Raw genomic sequence first — 21,886 nt, forward strand, 5'->3', positions numbered from 1 at the left:
AAGTGGGACTCAGAATGGACTGGAAAGGAAAAACTGAGAGCTGGAAAATGCACTTCCCAAATTGCCTGGACCTGCCAGGAGGTGATTACAGTGGAGGTCACTCTCACATAAACCTGGTTGTCATGAAACAATGGCTTCTTACCTTGGTTACCGCTCAAGCCCTATTCAAGACAAATTAGAGTCTCTGAAGTGGGGCTCGAGCATGAGTATTTTTCAAAGCACCTAGGTGATTTCAATAGGCAGCTAATTGAAAATTACCGGTATAAGAAAATTAGAGCTTGCAGAGACCTCCTTTCTTTTATGGAGTTACCCAGAGGTCACTGCTGAGTCCTGCCACACAAATAGCACATAGAGGGAGGAAGTTACTGGGGGTGAGTCGATGGACAGCACTAACATGGAAAACATTAGGTAGTTTATCTCCTTGTACACCTCGTACACACACCATTGTCCATGGTCCTTGGAGCTTTATGTCAAGCCAAGATAGAAGATGGGGCAGGCCATGGAGTGCTTGTAGCAGAAGTGGGACCCCAACTTCAACTGACTGGGGGAAATCCATTTTCAGGGTTGTCAGCCTAGCCATTGTCCTCATGCAGCAAACTCCCCCAGTCAAACCAGCCCACAAAACCAGAACAGAGCCACCATGCAATTGTGCAGTCACACACTCAGTAACTCTGGGCATGTCTTGTTCCCCCACTGGAGAGTTCTCTTCGAAGGGCTTTCCTCTGGCAGAGCATCCATTTTTCTTCTGTTGCCAAAAAAATCCCCGGCACTGTTCTTTTTCCTTTGCTTCCTTCTATTGCTTCTGACAGAGTTTGCCAGTTAGTTGAGGTCAGGATTTCCTTTTTACAAACAACCTGCTTTCAGTCAGTGGGGCCAAAGGTTTCCTAAATTACAAACCCTTTCATTTCTTCTGCCACAAGTTATCCTGTCAGTTTGTATAATTGCACAGAATAGAGAGAAATGGAAACATTCTGAGAGACACTGAAAGAAGTGCTTTTACCAACTCTATCCTTTTGGATTGTCAAAAAACTCTCCTGAATGGGATGGGCAGGACTATTCCAGTTGACTCTTTCATAGCTGCATGTGGTGTGGGTAAGTTCCAGTGTCTGGAAGGAAATTTCTCATAGGTCTTAACACAAAACACCTGTAGTATCATCTCTCCACATTCTGTTAAGTAAATGGCCTCCTTTATAGTCATTCGAATTGGGAAACACCCATGTCACATTCAAATATTTTTTATTTTTATTTTTATTTTATGTTAATCACCATACATTACATCATTAGTCTTTGATGTAGTGTTCCATGATTCATTGTTTGCATATAACACCCAGTGCCCCATGCAGTACGTGCCCTCTTTAATACCCATCACCCCACGCCCCCCCAGAACCCTCAGTTTGTTTCTCAGAGTCCATAGTTTCTCCGCAAAAGCAAATTTTACAAGTTATTGCTAAAAGTTGACATTTGTAAATACTTATTAGAAGATAACTTTTAAGTCAATCTCTGAAAAGATGACATGGAATTAAGGTGCTAAGGTTTTTTTAAAAAAGACATCATTGGGAAATTGTACTAACTGTGTGGACAGGACACTGAATAAGCCTTGAAAACTGAGCAAGGCTGCCTAAGCTCACCCTGGTAGGCAGTGACTGAGCAGGGAGGCAAAGCCAATGTTTTGTTGCCCCTGGAGCTCATGGTCTTTCCATGATTCTGTGTTGTATCCAAGAGTCGGTTGGGGTCGTGACTCTGCCTTATTTGGCTGTGACCCTTGGCGAAGCATTTAACCCAAGTTTTGTAATCTGTGAATTAAAAGGGGCTCAACTAAACACTACTTAGATCTAACATTTAAGTCTCCTGTAGAACCACTGACACAATGAAAGTTTCCAGGCTCTGTGTGCTAACGCAGGAGACTGAATGAAATTTCTGTTCCTATCCCCTTCCTTTTCTTTCTCCCATAAAGGCAGGGGAAGAGTCCAACTCATGTAGTAAAAGCAGTAAGGCTGAAGTGCTCTGAGATGAAGGATAGATAAAGCTTGTGCCCCTCCCTCTTCTGGCCACTTCTACCCTCACTCAGCGGCGATCAGTCCCATAGTCCACGGCTTTCCTTTTCTTCTCTCCTTCCCTTGCCACATTCTGTCCACTCAAGGCCTCTCTCATATTCTCCACCTTCTCTTTCCTCGGCTCAGACCAACTCTAGCCTTCAGGTTTTGGTTTAGAGGTCAGTTCTGCGGGGAAGCGTCCCCTGCCTGCCTAGGCTTCCCATGCCAGCCCCGCTTCACATCCATCCCTACTGCTCATGGAAGCCTGTTTTTATAATTGTAATTGATTCTTTTTTAAATTGCCATCTGAATGCTTGGGGTCAGGGACAGGACTGTCATTTTCACCTTGTTTTTTTGACTAAGCCAGAATAATGCAGTGCCCTGATAAATGGTCTGTGCAGTCAAGGACCTGGTTCTTTCCTATCGGGCTAGTAACTTGCTTTCCCATTTCTTTTCTTGCTTTTTGACATCCCATTCTACACCCAGCAGCCAGAGCGATCATGTCAAGAGTGTCAGATTTGGCCACACTCCTGTGTTAAACTCTCAATCGTCTCCCAAATCCATTTAGAATAACATCCAAATCCCTTAACATGACTTCAAGGCTTTAAGGTCTCCCTTTTCAAAGTCATCTTTTCTTGGACCCATGGGCATGATTTTCACTCCTAGAACACAATAAATAGAAACATTCTTCTCTGAGGACCTTTGCCTATATGCTCTGCCCCTGATCTTCACATGCTGCCTATTTCTTAGCAGTTGGTCTCAGTTCATACATTATGGTTCTGTCCATCCTTTCCAAGGAAGCTTATGCCCTGTCACTTATATTCTCTGTCTTAATTTTCCATCAAGAGTGTTTTTGACTCTCTTTTTCCTTCCTTCCTTCTTTCCTTTCCTTTTTCTTTCTTTTTCTCTTTTTCTTTCTTTCTTCTTTCTTCTCATTCATTCATTCATTCATTCATGTCTTGTCTATTCCTACCTACTTTAGAGTAAAACTCCATCCTCAGGAGCAGGGACCTGCTTCATTAGCACCTGGGGCAATGCTCCCCATAGTGGGGGCCTAGAGAATCTTTATGGAAGGGAATAATATGAACTCCAATGAGGCTATAGGCATTGAGTGGGAGAAGTTCAGGAGAGGGGGCTAACACTGTGTGCCATGATGGGAAAGAAGGCTCCAAAGAAGGCACTAAAGCCTTTGGGTGGATTGAGGGTGAAGGAAGTCATTGATGGAGAAATGGGAATGCTCTGAACAAGCAGGGATGCTTACAGGCTGTTTGGTCCATTAAAGAGTCCAGTTAATGTGTACTGAAGGTTTGTTCATAGCAGTAATGAGAGATTATGTTGGGAAGAAAGTAGATACTATATTTGGAAACTTTAGAATGCCAAGTAGAAAAATTTGGACTCTAATCAATGGTCAAAGGGAAACCCTTTACATATATTGGTCAGGTAGTGTCATCTTAGAAGTTTGCTTTAAAAAATTATCTTTTGAGGATATAACCTCCATTTTGCCCATTTTTCTTATTTTCTCTACCTGAGACCTAAAAATCCTTCCACTCCCCATCCTTGCATCTCTTTGAAGACTTTCTCTAAACTTTTTTTATTCTCAGGGTGTCCAAGCATGCTCACACATTTCATTACTCAAGTCACTTGCCTGGGTGTGTACCTGTGAAAAATGAATATCATGGGCCTGATAAATGAGTCAGACAAGTGCATGTTTGCTTTTTCATGTGTTTGTATGTATGAATGTTTCTAAGATTAAATCCCAAGAGGAAGCAAGTTGTACTGTTTTATAGCTCCTTCTCGGTGATTAATCTGGCCAAATTTTAGAGGTAAATGTTGTGGGTGTTCTTTATAGATAAAACTGCTTGCTTGCTTATATTTATTTTTTATTTATTTATTTATTTATTGTTGTGGGTGTTCTTTATAGATAAAACTGCTTGCTTATTTATTTATTTATTTAATTTATACTATCCCTACAGTATTTAAGTGGCTAAATCGATGCTCTGCCATCCAGATTCTTGATGCTGAATTCTGTTCTATAGTAAATTTAAGTGAGGGTCCAGTTTATATATATAGTTTTAGAGGAATTGTAGAGCTCTTTTATTCATCTATTCTTACAGTGATCAAAGAAACAGATGTTACCCTTCTAGTTTAGTCCCCTCAAGGACTGATAAAGCCATTATTACTACAATTACTTCATACCACTTCCTTTTGTTGGACCAGAAGCATGCTAATGTAACCAAGATCCTACTTCCCCATAAACAAGAGATAAGAGAATGCATTCAAGGAGCTTACAGTACTTCACAAATCAATTTTATTAATTTAAACACAAAATTAATGAAGAAAATTTCTGTACACAATTGTGGACACAACACACCTTTATACAGTAAAGTCAAGATAAACTTTGTCTTTCCAATCTGCAGAGTACAAAAACATAAAATGAAAAGGCTAAAAAATTGTCAACTTCTGTTTGCTTCAAGCAAAAAAAGAACAAAACCCCAAATCGATTGTTAAATAATTTGGAAAATTCACAACTAATTCTAGCAGCAAGATAAGAAAGGAAAAGATAAGAGTAGCTCTTTAGCTACTTGGGGTTAAAGCTGGTGTTCCCCCTCCCCCAATTAATATTAAAATTCATCCAAAAAGTAATTTCATAACAAGGGAAGGTTTTAGATGAAAACTAGTGCCCAAACTTATCACTGTTGGAGAAACTGTCTTATGGCATAACGAAGATGACAATTTTGATTTCCCAGGTTTATGCTTTATACATAATTCAAGTGAAGAATAACCTTGGTGATAAGTATTGGGCCATGTCCACTGCCTGCAATGAACTTTCCAGGGAGGGTGAGGTTTAGGGAGATGTGTGGAGGAAAACAGATCAAAAAGTTTTGCTGATTTCCAGGTATGCAGTAATGTCCTCCTTTATCTAAGCAAGAAAATGCAGACCCTATAATCTGAGCACACGAAAACTTTGCTAGTCTCCAATTCATGAACCATTTTATTAATAAAATATATCAATCATCTAGAAGCATTTGCATAATCATTTTTTTCAAGTAGTTACATATAATACATTAGTGTTGAAAATGAAAAAGTGAGGTTGTAAGAGGCCGCTTTTTTTTTTTCAAATTATTTAAGACACTGCTGTTTTGTTTTACCAAGGTCCTCCTAATAGCTTTAAAAAACAAAACAAAAAACCGATGGGACAATTTGGAAAACAAAATTCTATTAACATCCATGCTTTTGGTCTTGACAACATTATCTAAAAAAACAAAACAAAACAAAAACCAACTCCATTATCTACATATTTATACCCAGTACTTTGATAAGGCACCGCACATGACTTGTGCGCACATGGCCTCATACTTCACTATCAAGGCATTGCTACCTTTCAATATCATTTTCTAAACAATATGTAAAAGAATCATCCATTATTACAAATTTACACCCAAAATTCTCTGTACATGATTGTCTCAGTGATGTACATATTACACGTTTAAATTAGACATACTTTACTCTGCAATGTGCTAAGATTCAAAGTACTTGCTGTGTCGTGAGGCAAAGGCCTTTAATCGCTTCTTATGATGCTATTGTCTCTTCAATTGATTGATGTCAAAAAAGTCTGGTTGAGTGAATTGTAGGGTGCTGGAATCATACCTCAATTAAAGCTGTTTTTAAAAAGTCTGTTCATAAATAAGTAGAGATGTACAGATTACCCTGGGTATGAGACACCAAAAAAAGTAAACTTTCTTTACAAGAAAATCCCCTCACTGGTATTTGGAGAAACACATTTCAGTCTTTGTTGTGCAATCAAGTTTGCTGTACCGGAGAAGCTGTTTATGTCACATTGAAGATGCTAACAATGTAAGCGTCTGCAGGTCCTTTCTTCACAGGTTTGAACCATGTAGTGAATGTGGCAAAGACACATCACACTGTACTAGAACATTCTCATGGCTTATTTTCACTGGATTCACAGTACTAGAGTCAACAGCTGTTCTGAAGAGATAGGTGTGGTCCTTCATTTACCGCAAGGGCAGAGGTGAAGACCCCCAGCAGCTGTGCGTCCACATGTTGAAATCACTACGGTGGATACTCCAGCGCTGACACAGGACTCAGGCTTGCTGGATTTGTTCCTGGTCACAGGGCAGTTGTGCGGTTCCAAAGTGCTACGTGGCTGTTACAGGTACTCCAGTTCCAAGGCATGATGGAGGGCCATGAGGTCCGAGTGACTGGAGATCCTCCAGAAGGGCATGGCGTGCTGTCAAAGGGGCAGACACATGGTGAGGACAGACCATGCTCCCAGCACAAAGCCTTAACCCTGCTTTTGAAATTCGCTCAACGCTCATCCCCTTTTCTCAGTATTGTGAGAACTGCCCGTGAAGATCTTTCTTAACATCACATCTGTTTAAAACAAAAATTCAAACTTAATCCTCCCCTAAGACTACTGGACTGCATTTTAAAATACAATCTGGAGTCTGTTTTTTTTTAAGAAAGTGATGGATATTTCTGAAGTTGATCCATACTGTGACTTGAATACCAATTCCAAACTTTACATAAAACACAATAGCTATGAATGAAACTTTGTAAAAAACGGTTGCCTTTCAAAGTATGGCTCCAGTAGCTGTATAATGCTAAAAGTTTAAGCAGTTTTCCTTAGGTGGTAGTATTTTACATTTTTCAAAACTTAGTTTTACTCATGGAAGAAGCAGCTTTTTTTCATTTATTTCCATTAGGCATTCTTCACATTGACCTTAAAATGGCTTTACCATATGGGAAAATTTTAAATGACGATCTAACATTTTTTCTGGTTTAAAATCTAGTTTAAATGATGAGAATCTTCGTAAAACACCTGAATTAGCCAGAGATAAGAAAACCAGGAAAAGAAGAGAGATTACCTCATCCACGAAGGATGAAAACATGATTATAAACTGTTATTTCTCAAGGCTCTATAGTAAGTACTTATGCATCCGCAAAATCTTTTTTCAAATAAGGGAAAGGTAATCCTTGTTTTTCAGAAGACAACATTCTACTTAGCCCATAGAAAAACAGCTTTTTAAAACAACAACAAAGAAATAGTGTGAAGAGCTGACTATATTGTGCAATTATAATGCTAAGGAATTACAATCAGACTAACAGGAGAATTTGTCATGGAAGCAAACAGTGGGATGTAAGAGTTTTGGGTGGGGGGCTTATCTGTACCTAAAAGTGGAAGCAAGGGACTATTTTGATGTAGATCACAGAACTGTCATATTCTGAGAATGCAAACTATTAAGTTAGTTATTAACAATGCCTTTGTCTCCAGTAATCTGCTAAAAGCATATACCACAGTCCAATATCAAATGTAGACCTTTCTGGACTCCCTATCCATCTTTGTTATCTTTCAATAATCATAGTCCAGCATGGAGTACTAGAAGATCTCTTTTCAAAGTTTCAGGATGATCTACTTGTCAACTTTTGACTAGAAAAACAGACTATACTACTTTGCATTCATTCACTCCTTTTTTGCATCTGCAGAGATGGTGTAGTCTGTGGGTGAGAAATAGAAATGTTCAACAATCACAAGCTTTTACCTGTGTGTTATGAAAGAACTAGGAGGAGCCAGTTCCCTTCGCCTGGGAAGCTGGGGGACATTCCTGGCCAGAGGAGGTAATAGTTAAACTACGTATATGAAAGGATGACCATTCAGAAGAGCACTTGAGGGCTGTGTGTGTTAGTGGGCAGAGAATGAAGGAGAATTCCATTGTTAGGGTACTGGCTATATATGAGAGAAAGCCACGTGGAGCAGGGCCCGCAGGGAGGTCATCAATAATAATGATAGCTGTAATTTATGGAGTATTTTGTCAGGCACTGTCCTAAGCACTTTATATAGATTCTCAGATTCAAGCCTCTCTATAACCTCAGAGATAGATAGGCATTACCATCACGATTTCACTGATGAAAAAACTTGAGTCTTGGAGGAGAAGAGAGGTTTAAATAACATCTGGTAGGGAGTGAACCCTTGAATCACATCAGGAGGGGTCTGAATCTTAAGCCCAGATGCTGTATGCCTCCTAACTGTTCTCAGTGGCCTTTTAATCCAGCTGTACAAATTATCAGCACCATAGTATACAGCTTAACACACACACACACACACACACTCCCTCCTGTGTTGGTGAGTGAAGGACACTGAAAAATTATAGATCAGATCTGAAAAATGTTTGCATTTATAATGTAGAAAACTTTCCTTCTTTTTGTTATTAGAATGAAAATCCATGTGTACTGTAAAATATTTTGTATAATGTAGAACTTCAGTTTTATAGAGAAATGCAAATCATTTCTAATCCCACTACCCAGATAACGTCCTTAAGTATTTTTCTATATCTTTTAGATATGCACACTCCTATTTGAAATCATGTATATATAGTATGTACCATTTAGCATCCTGCTCATTTTACTAAATTTCAAGTCCATTTTTGACATATCTTTAAGGAAAATCGTTCACTATGTTAAAAGTTTTCAACTATTATACAGCATTCTTGTATATTTAGCCATCTACTAACTTCTATTTTAATATTCCTTTATTTCTAATTTGCCCAAAGATTTGTTGCCCTTCCCCAAAACTGCTTCTCATGAACAACTGAATAAAGGGAGCTGTAGAATAGTTCTGTTGCTCTGTTATTTCAGGATGTAGCAGAGAATGCTTAAGGCTCTTCAGATAGCTGTCCAGAAACTTTCAGGACAACTACCTTCATGAGTACATATAAAAGTACTTGTTAAGAAGTGGATGCTTTTTTTTCAAAGTAAGTTCAGCCAAATTCTTTGCATGTTGATTATCTGAAGTTAGATATGTTTCCCATAGGTGACAAAACACATTTGAGAGCCATTGGTACACTCAGCAGTATGTACTGTAGAATGCAATGAATGGCAGAGAAGTTGGAAAGGGAACTGAAAAAAATCCAACTAATTCTTTGGTACATGGTTAAGATAAAAATTAGGGATTTAATTCCATAGTAAACAAAATCATACAATGGTTATGTGTCTTTTCTTTACAGGTGTAGGAGTTGATTCCAGCCCAGAGTACATGTAATATAAACTGTTTTAAACTATTCTCAAAACAAATTATGGAAAGGTGAGGTTATTCACAAAAAGCCCTGGAGTTAACTAATAGCTTCTATCTTCCTGTACAGTATTATTAAGAACCACATGATCAAGTGGCACCCTGAAACAAATTCAAATGATGAAATATGCCTGTGGCATATTACAGACCCAACTCATTATAATACAGTGAAGATGGGGTCATTCATTTGAGCCAAAGTGCAAAAGGTTCTACAGTAATAACTGGCAAACCTTAGGTGTATATGAAAGGGAACAGATAGTCTCTGGGAACATTCCCACACAAGAACAACAACTCCATCCTCAGCACTATTTCATAACATGAAGGGTAATATGATCTCTGTTATAATCAGCTCCATTCTTACAAAAATTATTAGGCTTCTACTTTAAGAAATGTATATTTAATATTAAGTGAGTCATTATAAGAAAACAATGTAGGGGAGAGGAAAGTCATGTTCACAGATAATTAGAACTACTATTTTCCCTAATTCACCACATACTGATGCAAAGATCTTATGAATGTATAAGAGCTTCCCAGCACAATTGGGTGCAAAGAAAACAATTTTTTTCCACCTCAGTATTAAGCCTGAAACAAATATTATATGAAGTCAGAGAGATATGGTGGCAAAAGAAAAGCAGGTGTCAGGATGAGAACTGGGTTATACTCTCAACTCTGACATTATATGATTTTGAATTATGACAGTTTTTCTGGAGTCCTGGTTTATTTATCTGTAAAATGAAGGTTTAGGGGAAATGACTCAAGGTTGCTTGTAGGTTTAATAAAGTCTATGACTTGAATATTGTAGCGACTGCAGATATATAAAATAATCTACATGACCCATATATGCCCCCATTGACAACAACCAGCAGGCAAGAAAAAAGAGGCATTAGAATTGAAAAGGATGAAAAACTATTTGCAGATGACATGATTTTATATATAGAAAATCCTAAGACTCCACAGAAGTGTTAGCTAACCAACAAATTCAGTGAAGTTACAGGATACAAAATTAACATACAAAAATCAGTAGTATTTCTCTGCACTAATGCCAAATGACTTGTAAAAAATAAGTTAGGAATTAATTTAACCAAGGAAAATAGCTACACTAAAAAACAAAAGACATTAATGAAAGAAACTAAATACATACACAAATGGAAAGGTATCCATGTTCATGAATTAGAAGAATTAATACTGCTTAAATGTCCATCCTACCCAAAACCACCCATAGATTCAATGCAATCCCTACCAAGATTTCAGTGGCATTTTTTAGAGAAGTAGAAAAAACAAACATAAAATTTACATGCAACTGCAGATAACCCCAAATGGCCAGAGCAATCCTGATTTCAATCCTGAATTCAAGGTATATTATAAAGCTATGGTAATAAAAACAGTATATTACTGGCCTAAAAATGGACACATAGATCAATGAAACAGAATCAACCACCCAGAAATAAACCACATATATATGGTCACATAATATTTGACAATGGAGCCAAGAGCACTCAGTGGAGAAAAGGCAGCCTCTTCAATAAATGGTCCTGAGGAAATCGGCTGCAAACACATAAATGAATGAAACTCGATCCCTATTTTATACCACTCACAAATTAACTCAAAATGGATTAAAGACTTAAATGTAAGTAAGACCAGAAATCAGAAAACTCCTAGAAGAAAACATAGGAAAAAAGCTCCTTGACATGGGTCTTGGCAATGATTTTTTTGGGGATATGACACCTAAAGCACAAGCAAAAAAACAAATGGACTGCATTGAAAATAAACTTCTGCATAGCAAAAGAAATGATCAACAAAATGGAAAGACAGTCTAAAGCATGGGGAAGAATATTTGTAAACCATATACTGGATAAGGGATTAATATCCAAAATATACAATAAACTCATACAAATCAGTAGCAAAACAAAAATGGGCAGGGAACCTAAATATCATTTTTCCAAAGAAGATATACTGACAGCCAAAAGGTACATGAAAAGATGCTCAACATCACTAATCTGGGAATTGCAAGCCAAAACCACAATGAGAACTCACCACACACTTGTGAGAATAGCCATTATGAAAAGGACAAGAGTTAACATGCTGGTGAGGCTGTGGAGAAAAGAGAACCCTTGCGTACTGCTGGTGGGAATGTAAAAAAAAAAAAAAAAAAAAAGGAATTACCCTATGATCCAGCAATTCCACTTCTGGGTATATATCCAAAGGAAACAAAAACATTGTTGAAGAGGTATCTGTACCCTTATGTTCATTGCAGCATTATTCATAATAGCCAAGACACAGAGACAACCTGTGTCCACTGATGAATGAATGGATAAAAGACTTGTGGCATCTATATATAATGGAATATTATTCAACCATAAAAAAGAAAATCTTACCATTTGCAACAAGATGGATAGATCTTACACCAAATAAAATAAGTCAGAGAAAGATAAATACTGTATGATCTCACTTACAGGTAGAATCTAAAAACAAACAAACAAACAAAAAACCCAAACCCCAAACTCATAGGAAGAAAAAAGATTGGAGTTGTGGTTACCAGACACAGGGGTGGGGGAACTGGATGAGGGTGACTGAAAGATAGAAAGTTCTGGTTGTAAGATAAATAACACTGCTTTTATAGTATATTTGAAATTTAGGAGTAGATCCTCAGGCTTCTCAGCATAAGGAAAAACATTAAAAAAAAACACTTTTGTAGCTATGATGATAGATGTTAAATAAACTTATTGGGGCAATCACTTCACAATATATGTAATTGAAATCATTATGCTGTAACCTTCTCAAACTTATATAGTGATGTCTACCAATTATATTTCAATAAAACAACAAATCAATGAATATATTCAGAGAGAGGAGAGCTTGGTTGTAAGCTAGAGAGAGTAAGTTGGGCCTGCATTGAATTTGAAGTTGGGCCTGCAATGAATTTGAAGCAAAGCTGATTAGGTAGATGGGAAAGAGATGGGACTCCCAGTCAGGAGATGGTATATAACAAGGCTGATAGGTGGGATGAACAGAGCATTTAGTATGGAGGTGATGGGGCTGGAATGGTATGTTCATAACAAAGACTAATAAGGAAGGAGATTTTTCCATGTAGAAGCACTTGGAATATCTAACTAGGAAGGATGGATTGGAGGTGTGGCTGGCCAACAGCAGAGAAATTATGCCAAGGGACAGTGGAAATAGGTGATGGATTGGAGGAGGAAAACACCAAGGCAAATTTAAGGGGTGAACTGAGTTAGTTTATTAACTGATATTCAGATGGGATGACATAGGATGCCTAAGTGGAAATACTCCATCAGGTAACTAGAGTCATGGGACTAAAAACAGAGCTAACCGAAAATATTAACAGAAAGGTATAGCTGAAACTGATGAGTATATTATTAGTTTATCAAGATTGTGCATATACTGAGAGAAATGGATACTAAAGCCAAAATCTTGGAAAGTAGCACACATTTTTGGGTGATTAGAACCAAAATATTTCCCTAATGGGAAAATGACACATCCTTCCTGCTTCTCTTGTCCACATATGCAACTTTCCAAATCCTTTTGTTACCTTTCCTCCTCATATAGTGTTTTGCATTTATCCCTTCTAGTTATACATAAAATCATTAACATAAAAACCTGGGTTCATGGACATTCACATGTAATTTGGATTTTGCTGAAGAATATATTAATAAAATGTTAAAAACCACAAAAGGACATAACCTTTGGCTCAGATATTGTACTTCAAGGAATTTATCCCATAGATATACTTGCCCATGCATGAATCACATAAAGCCCATTCACTACAGAACTGATTGTAATAGTAAATATGGGAAACCACCTAAATGTTCAGCCCCAAGGGACTCACTGAAGTGTAGCACATCCAAATACTAGAATGTCAATGATGCCATTTAAAAGAATTAGAGCTACAAAACTCCATGTACTGATATGGAATGACTGCCAGGATATATTGTAAAAAAAAAAAAAAAAGGCAGGTACAGAAAAAAGTGTATAGTTATCATTTGTATAAAAAAATAAAGAACATAGCTTTGCTTTCATATTATCTCTAGAAAATTTGCATATGGAGGTACAAATACTTCCTAAATTATAAATAAAAATATCTTGGAAGATAGATTATTCTAAAAATTTATTAGACAGCATTGCTCTTTTATTATTTGCATATCTGCTCCTACTCTAGACAGCAGTGAATTAAGAACAAAGGCGAAATCCATTTCAAGACCTGTCATACATAATGTTCTCATTAAGTACTAAGTGAAATGGCTTTAGAATAAAATTCACTGTATGTGGTGTTAGTAATCCCCACGTCTCCTATAAGCAAAAAAATTCATTAAAAATGTTATTTTTTTTTTCAAAAGCAGCTCTCATTTTTCTCAAGCTTAGAGTTGAGCAATATTAATCAGATTCTCCATTTCATCTTGGATTTCAGCAAATTTTGGAGTTCACATTTAAAATGGACATTTTTTGAGTTTCTCTAGTACAGATGGCAATGCAGGAAGACCCTGAACCCACCTCCTCCATGAACACACCAAATAGGCACTTATTTATTTAGTAATATGGGGTTTCCCTTGTATGTAACTAACTGCTTCTCTCTTGCTGCCTTTAAAAATTTCTCTTTAAACTTTGCCATTTTAATTATGTTTCATGGTGTAGACCTCATTGGGACTCACAAAATAAAAAGATGTAAACTATGACAACATGTACATAAAACATGGAATTAAAAATCAAGTTCTTTTAGAATGTGTTTGATTTTAACTGACCATCAATCTAATATAGGCTGCTATATACTTGGGATATTATATATAAACCTCATGGTAACCAAAAACCCAAGACCAATAATAGACAAGAAAGAAAGAGAAACAGAGCCAAATGTAGCATTAAAAAAATCCATCAATCACACACAAGGAAAGAGAGCAAAAGAACATATGAACAGAAAAAATTACAAACACAGCCAGAAATCAATGAACAAAATGGCAGTAAGTCTATCAATAATTACTTTAAATGGTCTAAATGCTCCAACCAAAAGACACAGGGTGAAGGAATGGATAAAAAACAAGACCCATCTATACGTTGTCTACAAGAGACTCACTTCAGACCTAAAGACACATACAGGCTGAAAGTAAAGGGATGGAAAAAGATATCCCATGCAAAAGGAAATAAATTAAAAAGCTGGGGTAGCAACAGTTATATCAGACAAAAATAGACCTTAAAACAAAGACTGTAACAAGAGACAAAGACGGGCATTACATAGTCTTAAAGAGATCAATCCAACAAGAGGATATAATAATTATAAATATCTATGCGTCCAACATTGGAGCACCTAAATACATAACACAACTATTAACAGACACAGAAGGGAAAAAAAGGACAGTAATACAATAATAGTAGAGGGCTTTAACATCCCCCTTACATGAATGGATAGATCATCCAGACAGAAAATCAACAAGGAAACAGTGGCTCTGAATGACATGTTAGACTCAATGGATTTAACGGATATATATAGAACATTCCATCCAAAAACCATAGAATACATATTCGTTTCAAGTGCACTTGATATGTTCTCCAGGATAGATCATAAGCTGGGCCACAAAACAAGTCTCAATAAATTTAAGAAGATCAAAATCATTTCAAGTATCATTTCAGACCACAATGGCATAAAACTAAAATCAATTAAAAAAAAAGCTGGAAAAAACATGATGTGGAGGCTAATGGGTCAATAAAGAAATTAAAGAGGAAATATAAAATACACACAGACAAGTGAAAATAAAAACACAAAGGTCCAAAATCTTTAGGACTCAGTGAAAGCAGTTTCAAGAAGAAAATTTATAGTGATTCAGGCCTACCTCAAGAAACAAGGAAAATCTCAAATAAATAATCCAACCTTACACTTAAAGAAGTACAAAGCCCAGTGTGTAGATGGAAGGAAATAATAAAGGTCAAAGTGGAAATAATAAAATAGACTTAAAAAAATAGAAAAGATCAATGAAACCAAGAGCTGGATCTTGGAAAAGTTAAACAAAATTGACAAACCTTTAGTCAGACACATCAAAAAAACCCAAAAAAACAAAACGAAGACTCCCATAAATAAAATCAGGAATGAAAGAAGAGAATTAACAACCTACACCATAAATACAGTGTATTATTAGAGACTACTATGTAAAGTCATATGCCAACAAATTGGACAATGAAGAAGAAATGGATAAATTCCTAGAAATATATAATCTAAAAACGATCAGGAAGAAATAGAAAATCTGAACAGACCAATTACTAGTAATGAAATTGAATCAGTAATAAAAAATTTCCAACAAATAAATGTTCAGGACCAGATGGACTTATAGGTGAATTCTATTAAACATTTATTGTTCCAATTTTAGTTTATGTGCTGCTGAAGTGAGTAATCTATCAAACATTTAAAGAAAAGTTAATACGTATTCTTCTGAAAGTATTCAATAGAGAGGAAGAAAAGCTTCCAAATACTTTCTACAGACCAGCATTACCCTGATACCAAAACCAGGCAAAGACACTACTTAAAAACCAAACCAAACCAAACCAAACAACTACAGGCCAATATCCCTGATGAACATAAATGTAAAAATCCTCAGTAAAAATTAGCAAATCACACTCAACAATACGTTAAAAGGATCTTTCACCATGATCAAGTATGATTTGTTCCATGAATGCAAGGATGCTTCAATTTCTGGAAATCAAAGTGATACACCACATTAACAAAATCAAGGATAAAAATTATCTCAATTTGCAATCTCAATAGATGCAGAAAAAGCATTTGACAAAATTCAACATCCATTCATGATAAAAACTCAACAAAGTAGATTCAGAGGAATATACCTCCATATAACAAAGGCCATATATGATAAACCACAGCAAACATCACACTATATGGTAAAAGACTGGGAGCTTTTCTTCTAAAATCAGGAACAAGATATCCATTTTTATCACTCTTATTCAATGTAGAATAATTAAAATAAAAGATAAATAAATAGAATAAAATAGAAGTCCTAGCTGCAGTAATGAGATAAGAAATAAAAGCCATCCAAATCGGTAAAGAGAAAGGAAAGTGTCACTATTTGCAGATGACATGATACTATACATAGAAAACCTTAAGGGCCCATGCAAAAAAGTATTAGAACTTATAATGAAGTAGCAAAAAGAAATTAAGAAAACAATTCCATTTATAATTGCACCAAAAAGATAAAATACTTAGGAATAAACCTAATCAAGAAGATGAGTGAATTATACCTGCAAACTATAAAACACTGATGAAAGAAATTAAAGATGACACAAATGAAAAGATATTCCATGGTCATGGATTCAAAGAATTAATATTGTTAAAATTCCCACACTATCCCAAGCAATCTACAGATTCAGTGCAATCAATAGTGAAATACCAATAGCATTTTTTCACAGAACTAGAACAAATGGTACTAAACTTTGTATGAAACCACAAAAGACCCTGAGTAGCCAAAGCAGTCTCAGAAGAACAGAGCTGGAGGTATTGCAATCTTAGATTTCAAGGTATACTATAAAGCTGTAGTAATCAAAATAGTATGGTGCTGGCACAAAAACAAACACATAGATAAATGGAACAAAATCGCCCAGAAATAAACCCATATGTATATGGTCAATTAATCTGCAACAAAGGAGTCAAGAATATACAGTAGGGAAATGGCAGTCTCTTCAATAAACGGTGCTGGGGACATTGGACCATTACATGTAAAAGAATAAAACTAGACCACTTTCTTATACCATACACAAAAATAAACTCAAAATGGATGAACGACTTGAATGTGAGACCTGAAACCATCACAGTCCTGGAAGAAAACATAGGTAGTAATCTCTCTGACATCAGCCTTAGCAACATTTTGCTAGATGATGTCTCCTCAGGCAAGGGAAACAAAAGCAAAAACTATTGGGACCACACCAAAATAAAAAGCTTTTTGCAGAGCAAAGGGACCCATCAACAAAATGAAAAGGGAACCAACTGAATGGGAGAAGATATTTGCAAATGATATATCTGATAAAGGGTTGGTATCCAAAATATATAAAGAACTTATATAAGCCAACACCTAAAAAACAAATTTGTTATTTATTCAGAGGACCTGAATATACATTTTTCCAAAGAAGACCTACAGATGACAATTAGACACATCAAAAGATGCTCAGTACATCACTAATCATCAGGGAAATGCAAATGAAAACCACAATGATCTATTACCTTATAACAATTAGAATGGCTAGTATCAAAAAGACAAGAAGTAAGTGTTGGCGAGAATGTAGAGAAAAAGAAACCCTCATGCACTGTTGGTGGGAATGTAAATTTCTGCAATCTCTGTGGAAAACAGTATGGAGGTTCCTCAAAAAAAATTAAAAATACAAGATATATGATCCAGTAATTCCATCACTATTCACCCAAAGAAAACAAAAACACTAATTCAAAAAGATATATGCATCCCCATGTTTATTGCAGCATTATTTCCAATAGCCAGGATATGGAAGCAACCTCAGTGTCCACTGATAGATGAATGGATTAAGAAGATGTGGTATATATAGTAAGGAATATTACTCACCCACAAACAAAGTGAGATCTTACCATTTGTGGCAACATGGATAGATCTAGAGGGTATTATGCTAAGTGCAGTAGGTCAGAGAAAGACAAATGCCATATGATTTCTCTTACATGTGGAATCTAAAAAACAAAACCTATAAATGAACAAACAGAAAAGCTGAAACAGCCCCATAAATTCAGATAATATACTGGTGGTTGCCAGAGGTAACAAGGGTGGGGGTGGGGATGGGGATGGGCAGAATAGATGAAGCAGAGTGGGAGGTACTGGCTTCCAGTTATGGAATGAATAAGTCATGGTGATCAAAGGTACAGCAAGGGAATATAATCAATGGTATTTTAATAGTGTTGTATGGTGACAGATGGTAGCTACCCTTCTAAGGAGCACAGTATATTGTATAGAGTTGTGGAATAACTGTGCTGTACATCTGAACCTAATGTAACAGTGTGTGTCAGCTCTACTTTAAAAAAAATGAATGAATGAATGAAATGGACATTTATTGATGAAGCCTTTGCCATTATGCAGAATAATGGATGCCTGCCATTTTCTCCCTGGTGTTCACAAGCGATTTATTTTAAGTATTTCTCTGAAAAGTAAATAAAGTAAGTTTAGTTGAGTTGTGGAGTTCTAAAACAAGGCCACTTTTACTCTAGAATCAAAAACTGCTGTTGGTATGCAGAAGACTATTACTTACATTTTGACTTTTTAAAAATCATACATATGCCTATCATTGTCACACAAAATATGTTGTATTAGGGAAACATGGAATCCTATGATAAAAAAGGAAGCCTGGCAGATCTTGACAACAAAAGATCCAGGTCAGAGAAAGTTATCCATAGGTAGATGGCTCCGCTCACATTCTCTGCAGTCTTTCCAGGAACAAAGAGGTGCTTGCAGAAAACTCTTTCATGTGATCTTTTTGGAAGAAAGCTGTTCTTTTAAATAAACAAAGGTATTTTCAACTTCTGATGGGGTGTGTTTTAATGATATAAATTATAGAATTAGATAAAATTACTGAAAGCCCTGGGACTATATTGGCAAAGAGAACAAAGATGACAGAACAGACTTCGATTGACCATACCGAAATAGGCGACTGGCAGAATACTTACTGGTTTCATTTCTGAGCGTGAAAAAAGTAACTACCTCAAGCAAAAGAACATTATTTAGAGAGATGAAAGACATCTCTACAGGGGAAAAAGAAAGAATGTTCAATTAGATTTTTAAAAGGACTTAGGAAACTAGGAGAGACAAGCTAAATGGTTAAAATTGATTTAGAAAAACTGCAAAATGTTTTGATTTTGCAAAACAGTGCTCAAACTTGCAGAACTTGACTGGTTCACTATTTTATTTAATAATCTAAAATGCTCACAAGCTATAATATCAGAATCGATGATTTATTTTTAAAATTTTAATCATGAATGTAAACTTAGGAGAAAGAGAACATTTAAACAGTTCTATCTGCCTCCCAAAAGGAAAGAAGCAAATATTGCACACTTTATTCTAATAATTTAAAAAATAAGCATGAAAATTCTTTTTTAAACAAATAATATTTAGGATATGTAAATCAAGTTTATAATTTAAAGGAACTTTGTGCTCCATCTCACAGATATAATTAGCTTCAAATCTTAGTTTGGCTACTTCCAAGTTATGTGATCTTGGCCGAATTATTCACCTTCCTGAACCTTGGTTTTCTCATATATAAAGTGAGTCGAAGGACTCTTTCCTCATTGAATTATGATGAGGATTTAATGAGATAATGGGTAAGAAGTGCCTAAAAGAGAGTGTGGGACACAATAAGGGCTTTATAACTGATAGCAATTCTTTTTTCTCACCATTATGATTATTAATCCTTTGACAGCATGGATAACCATCTCTTAATTTATTTCTTTAGCTTGAATTTTATATATAGTTTTTAAAATGGGATATTGCTGAATAGTATTCTCTTTCCCCTAAATTAAGCATTTTTCCTAAGTTAAATATTCTCTATTTCTGTGAAGTCCACTTAGAAAAACTCCTCTCTTGTGAATTATTAGATCCCTATTGCTTAACTCATGCACAAAATACTGCTATTTAAATACTAGCTGAACTAATAAGGTTAGATAGAATATAAGAAAGGAATGGTCAGTTCGTCACTGTGGATGATAGATTGATGACATCTGAATTTTCTGCGAGATTGTCAGGAATCTGAACCTTCTGAAAAATCCGTATGTTGTACATACACAATAAACAGTCTTATAACTCCTGGTCACAATTTTGTCAGAGTTCCCACACTGGTAAGCCTCAAGGTGCAAAGAGTTTGTCTGTAACACACACTATCGGACCCTTACCACATATACTCATCCCACAACATCAAACCAGAGAGCTGAAGCTAAGAACAATCATTCACAGTCAAAAAATCCAAAGAGGATGTTCTTCATAGGCAGCTGCCTAATTCTTTTTGGAACAGGTGTGTTTGTCCCAAATAAAAAGAATAACACATCCAAAGGTAAACAGTGGAAACAGTTTTCACTGTTCTGCAGAGAGAGCAAAAACTCTTAGCCCCAGTACCACTTCCAGTTCTAATATCAAACCAAGAATTCCTTTACCTTTTCCATGTTATGTTCACCCATGATGAACATCTAAGAAACCTGCTACTCTGAAAGGTTTAGGAAGCGACTTACCCACACAGAAGCCTTGCTAGGGCCCAAAGGATTCCTTGCATTTTAAGTCATCACTTTTATAAGCATCCTTCTGCCTACCACAAGCTAGAAAGCCACATTTTGGCAACCTTCTGAAGCTAAACTTTTTGGTGACTACTCGAGGGAGGACAACCAGCCATGTGGGCAGATTGACATCTTTGGCCCTGGGCTACAGGGGCATGAGATGTGGCTCTTCATTTCTATGCTGCTGAAAATGTGCACATCTATCCTGCTAGCCACTAGGAAGTCCTGTCTAGGAATGGCATGGAGGATTCCAGAGGCTTTTCCCAGGAAGAAGACTTGAGTCTGGATTCCCAATCAAGCATCCTCTTTCACTCTCTGGGGTTGAGTTTTGGGTATTCTAATTTAGTCTGGGAAAAATTTCATTTTACGAAAACAGCCCAAAGGGATGACAGATGTACCTAATGATCATGGTGGTTGCCCACTGGTAAAGTTGGAATGTCAGAACTAGTGGTTATATGGCAAATGCAGCTTTGCATCAGCCTCTATTAGATCTGAAGTGTGTGTGGGTTTCCATTTCCACTGATCCTACTTGGGGAAGCATGTAATCCTGGGCACACTGTGTATCAATGGGTATGAGTGAAATAATCTATTATTTATAAAATTAGGGTCTGTTTCTCTGCTTTTATTAGAATTCAGAGGCACTAAAGGTGAATTAAATCATCTTTAGGCTCTCTTAAGAAGGCTGGCCACGTGTTGTGCTGAATGCTGCATCTATGTTCTGGTGACTTTATGGGTCACTTCTGTCATATACTGGGATACTCCAGAAGAGCTGAATTGTTACATCCTTCATGGAAATATACAGTGATTTCTATGAGTCAGTGTGTGGGGAAAGGAAGGGAAAATAATTCTATTGGGTAACCTCATAAAATACTTAACGCTCTTCAATTTAAAAAATATTTAGAGAGTATGACTGCATCAAGATTTAGGGAGTTATAAAAAAAAAACCTGAAAACAAAGTCTCAAACAACAAACTAAGCAAAATAAGATCCCCACCTCTTGAGCTCACGTTTTATTGCTGAAACAGGCATATCTACAAATAATTAATAACAATGCTATCATTTGTTGCACACTTTATATATACCAGGCTCTGTGTTATGGGTTTTACATCTTAACTAAATCTAATCCTTAAAATATCCCAATGAGCTTGATGCTGTTATTATTGCCATTTAGAGATAAGGAAAGAGAAAGAGCAGGGATACATAACTTGTTCAAAGTCACAGAACTGGTAAGCAGTGGAGCTATAATTCAAACCCAGGACTTCAGCTCAAATATCCAAGCTATTTACAACTTCTCCAATTAAAGTGTGAGTGAGTACTGTTATAATTAAGCTCTTCGAAATAACGGAAATAGAAAAGGTGGTACAGGCACTGGATTTTGAAAAATGAATAAGACAGTGACAGTAGGGCATTGGGGAAAAGAACATTCCAAGCAGAGGCGACAGCTGGGAGAAAGTGCTGGGCATGGCTGAAGGGACTACAATGCCAA

At 36.4% G+C, this 21,886-nt stretch overlaps 1 protein-coding gene across 5 annotated transcripts in view; it reads right to left on the reverse strand.

The window, feature by feature from the left end:
• Nucleotides 1–4,386: 4,386 nt before the first annotated feature.
• The window catches only part of EYA1 (EYA transcriptional coactivator and phosphatase 1), a 357,490-nt gene continuing 339,990 nt past the window's right edge, over nucleotides 4,387–21,886 (reverse strand). For all 5 annotated transcript variants that reach the window (XM_073892885.1, XM_073892887.1, XM_073892886.1 and 2 more), the window contains one exon: nucleotides 4,387–6,282. In XM_073892885.1, coding sequence (XP_073748986.1) covers nucleotides 6,202–6,282 — 81 coding nt within the window. In that variant the 3' untranslated portion in view covers nucleotides 4,387–6,201. The remainder of the gene's footprint in view (nucleotides 6,283–21,886) is intronic.

Source organism: Callorhinus ursinus, unplaced genomic scaffold, assembly GCF_003265705.2.
Source record: "Callorhinus ursinus isolate GAN/ISIS: 27379988/994484 unplaced genomic scaffold, GSC_fseal_2.0 scaffold5, whole genome shotgun sequence".
NCBI lineage: Eukaryota > Metazoa > Chordata > Mammalia > Carnivora > Otariidae > Callorhinus > Callorhinus ursinus.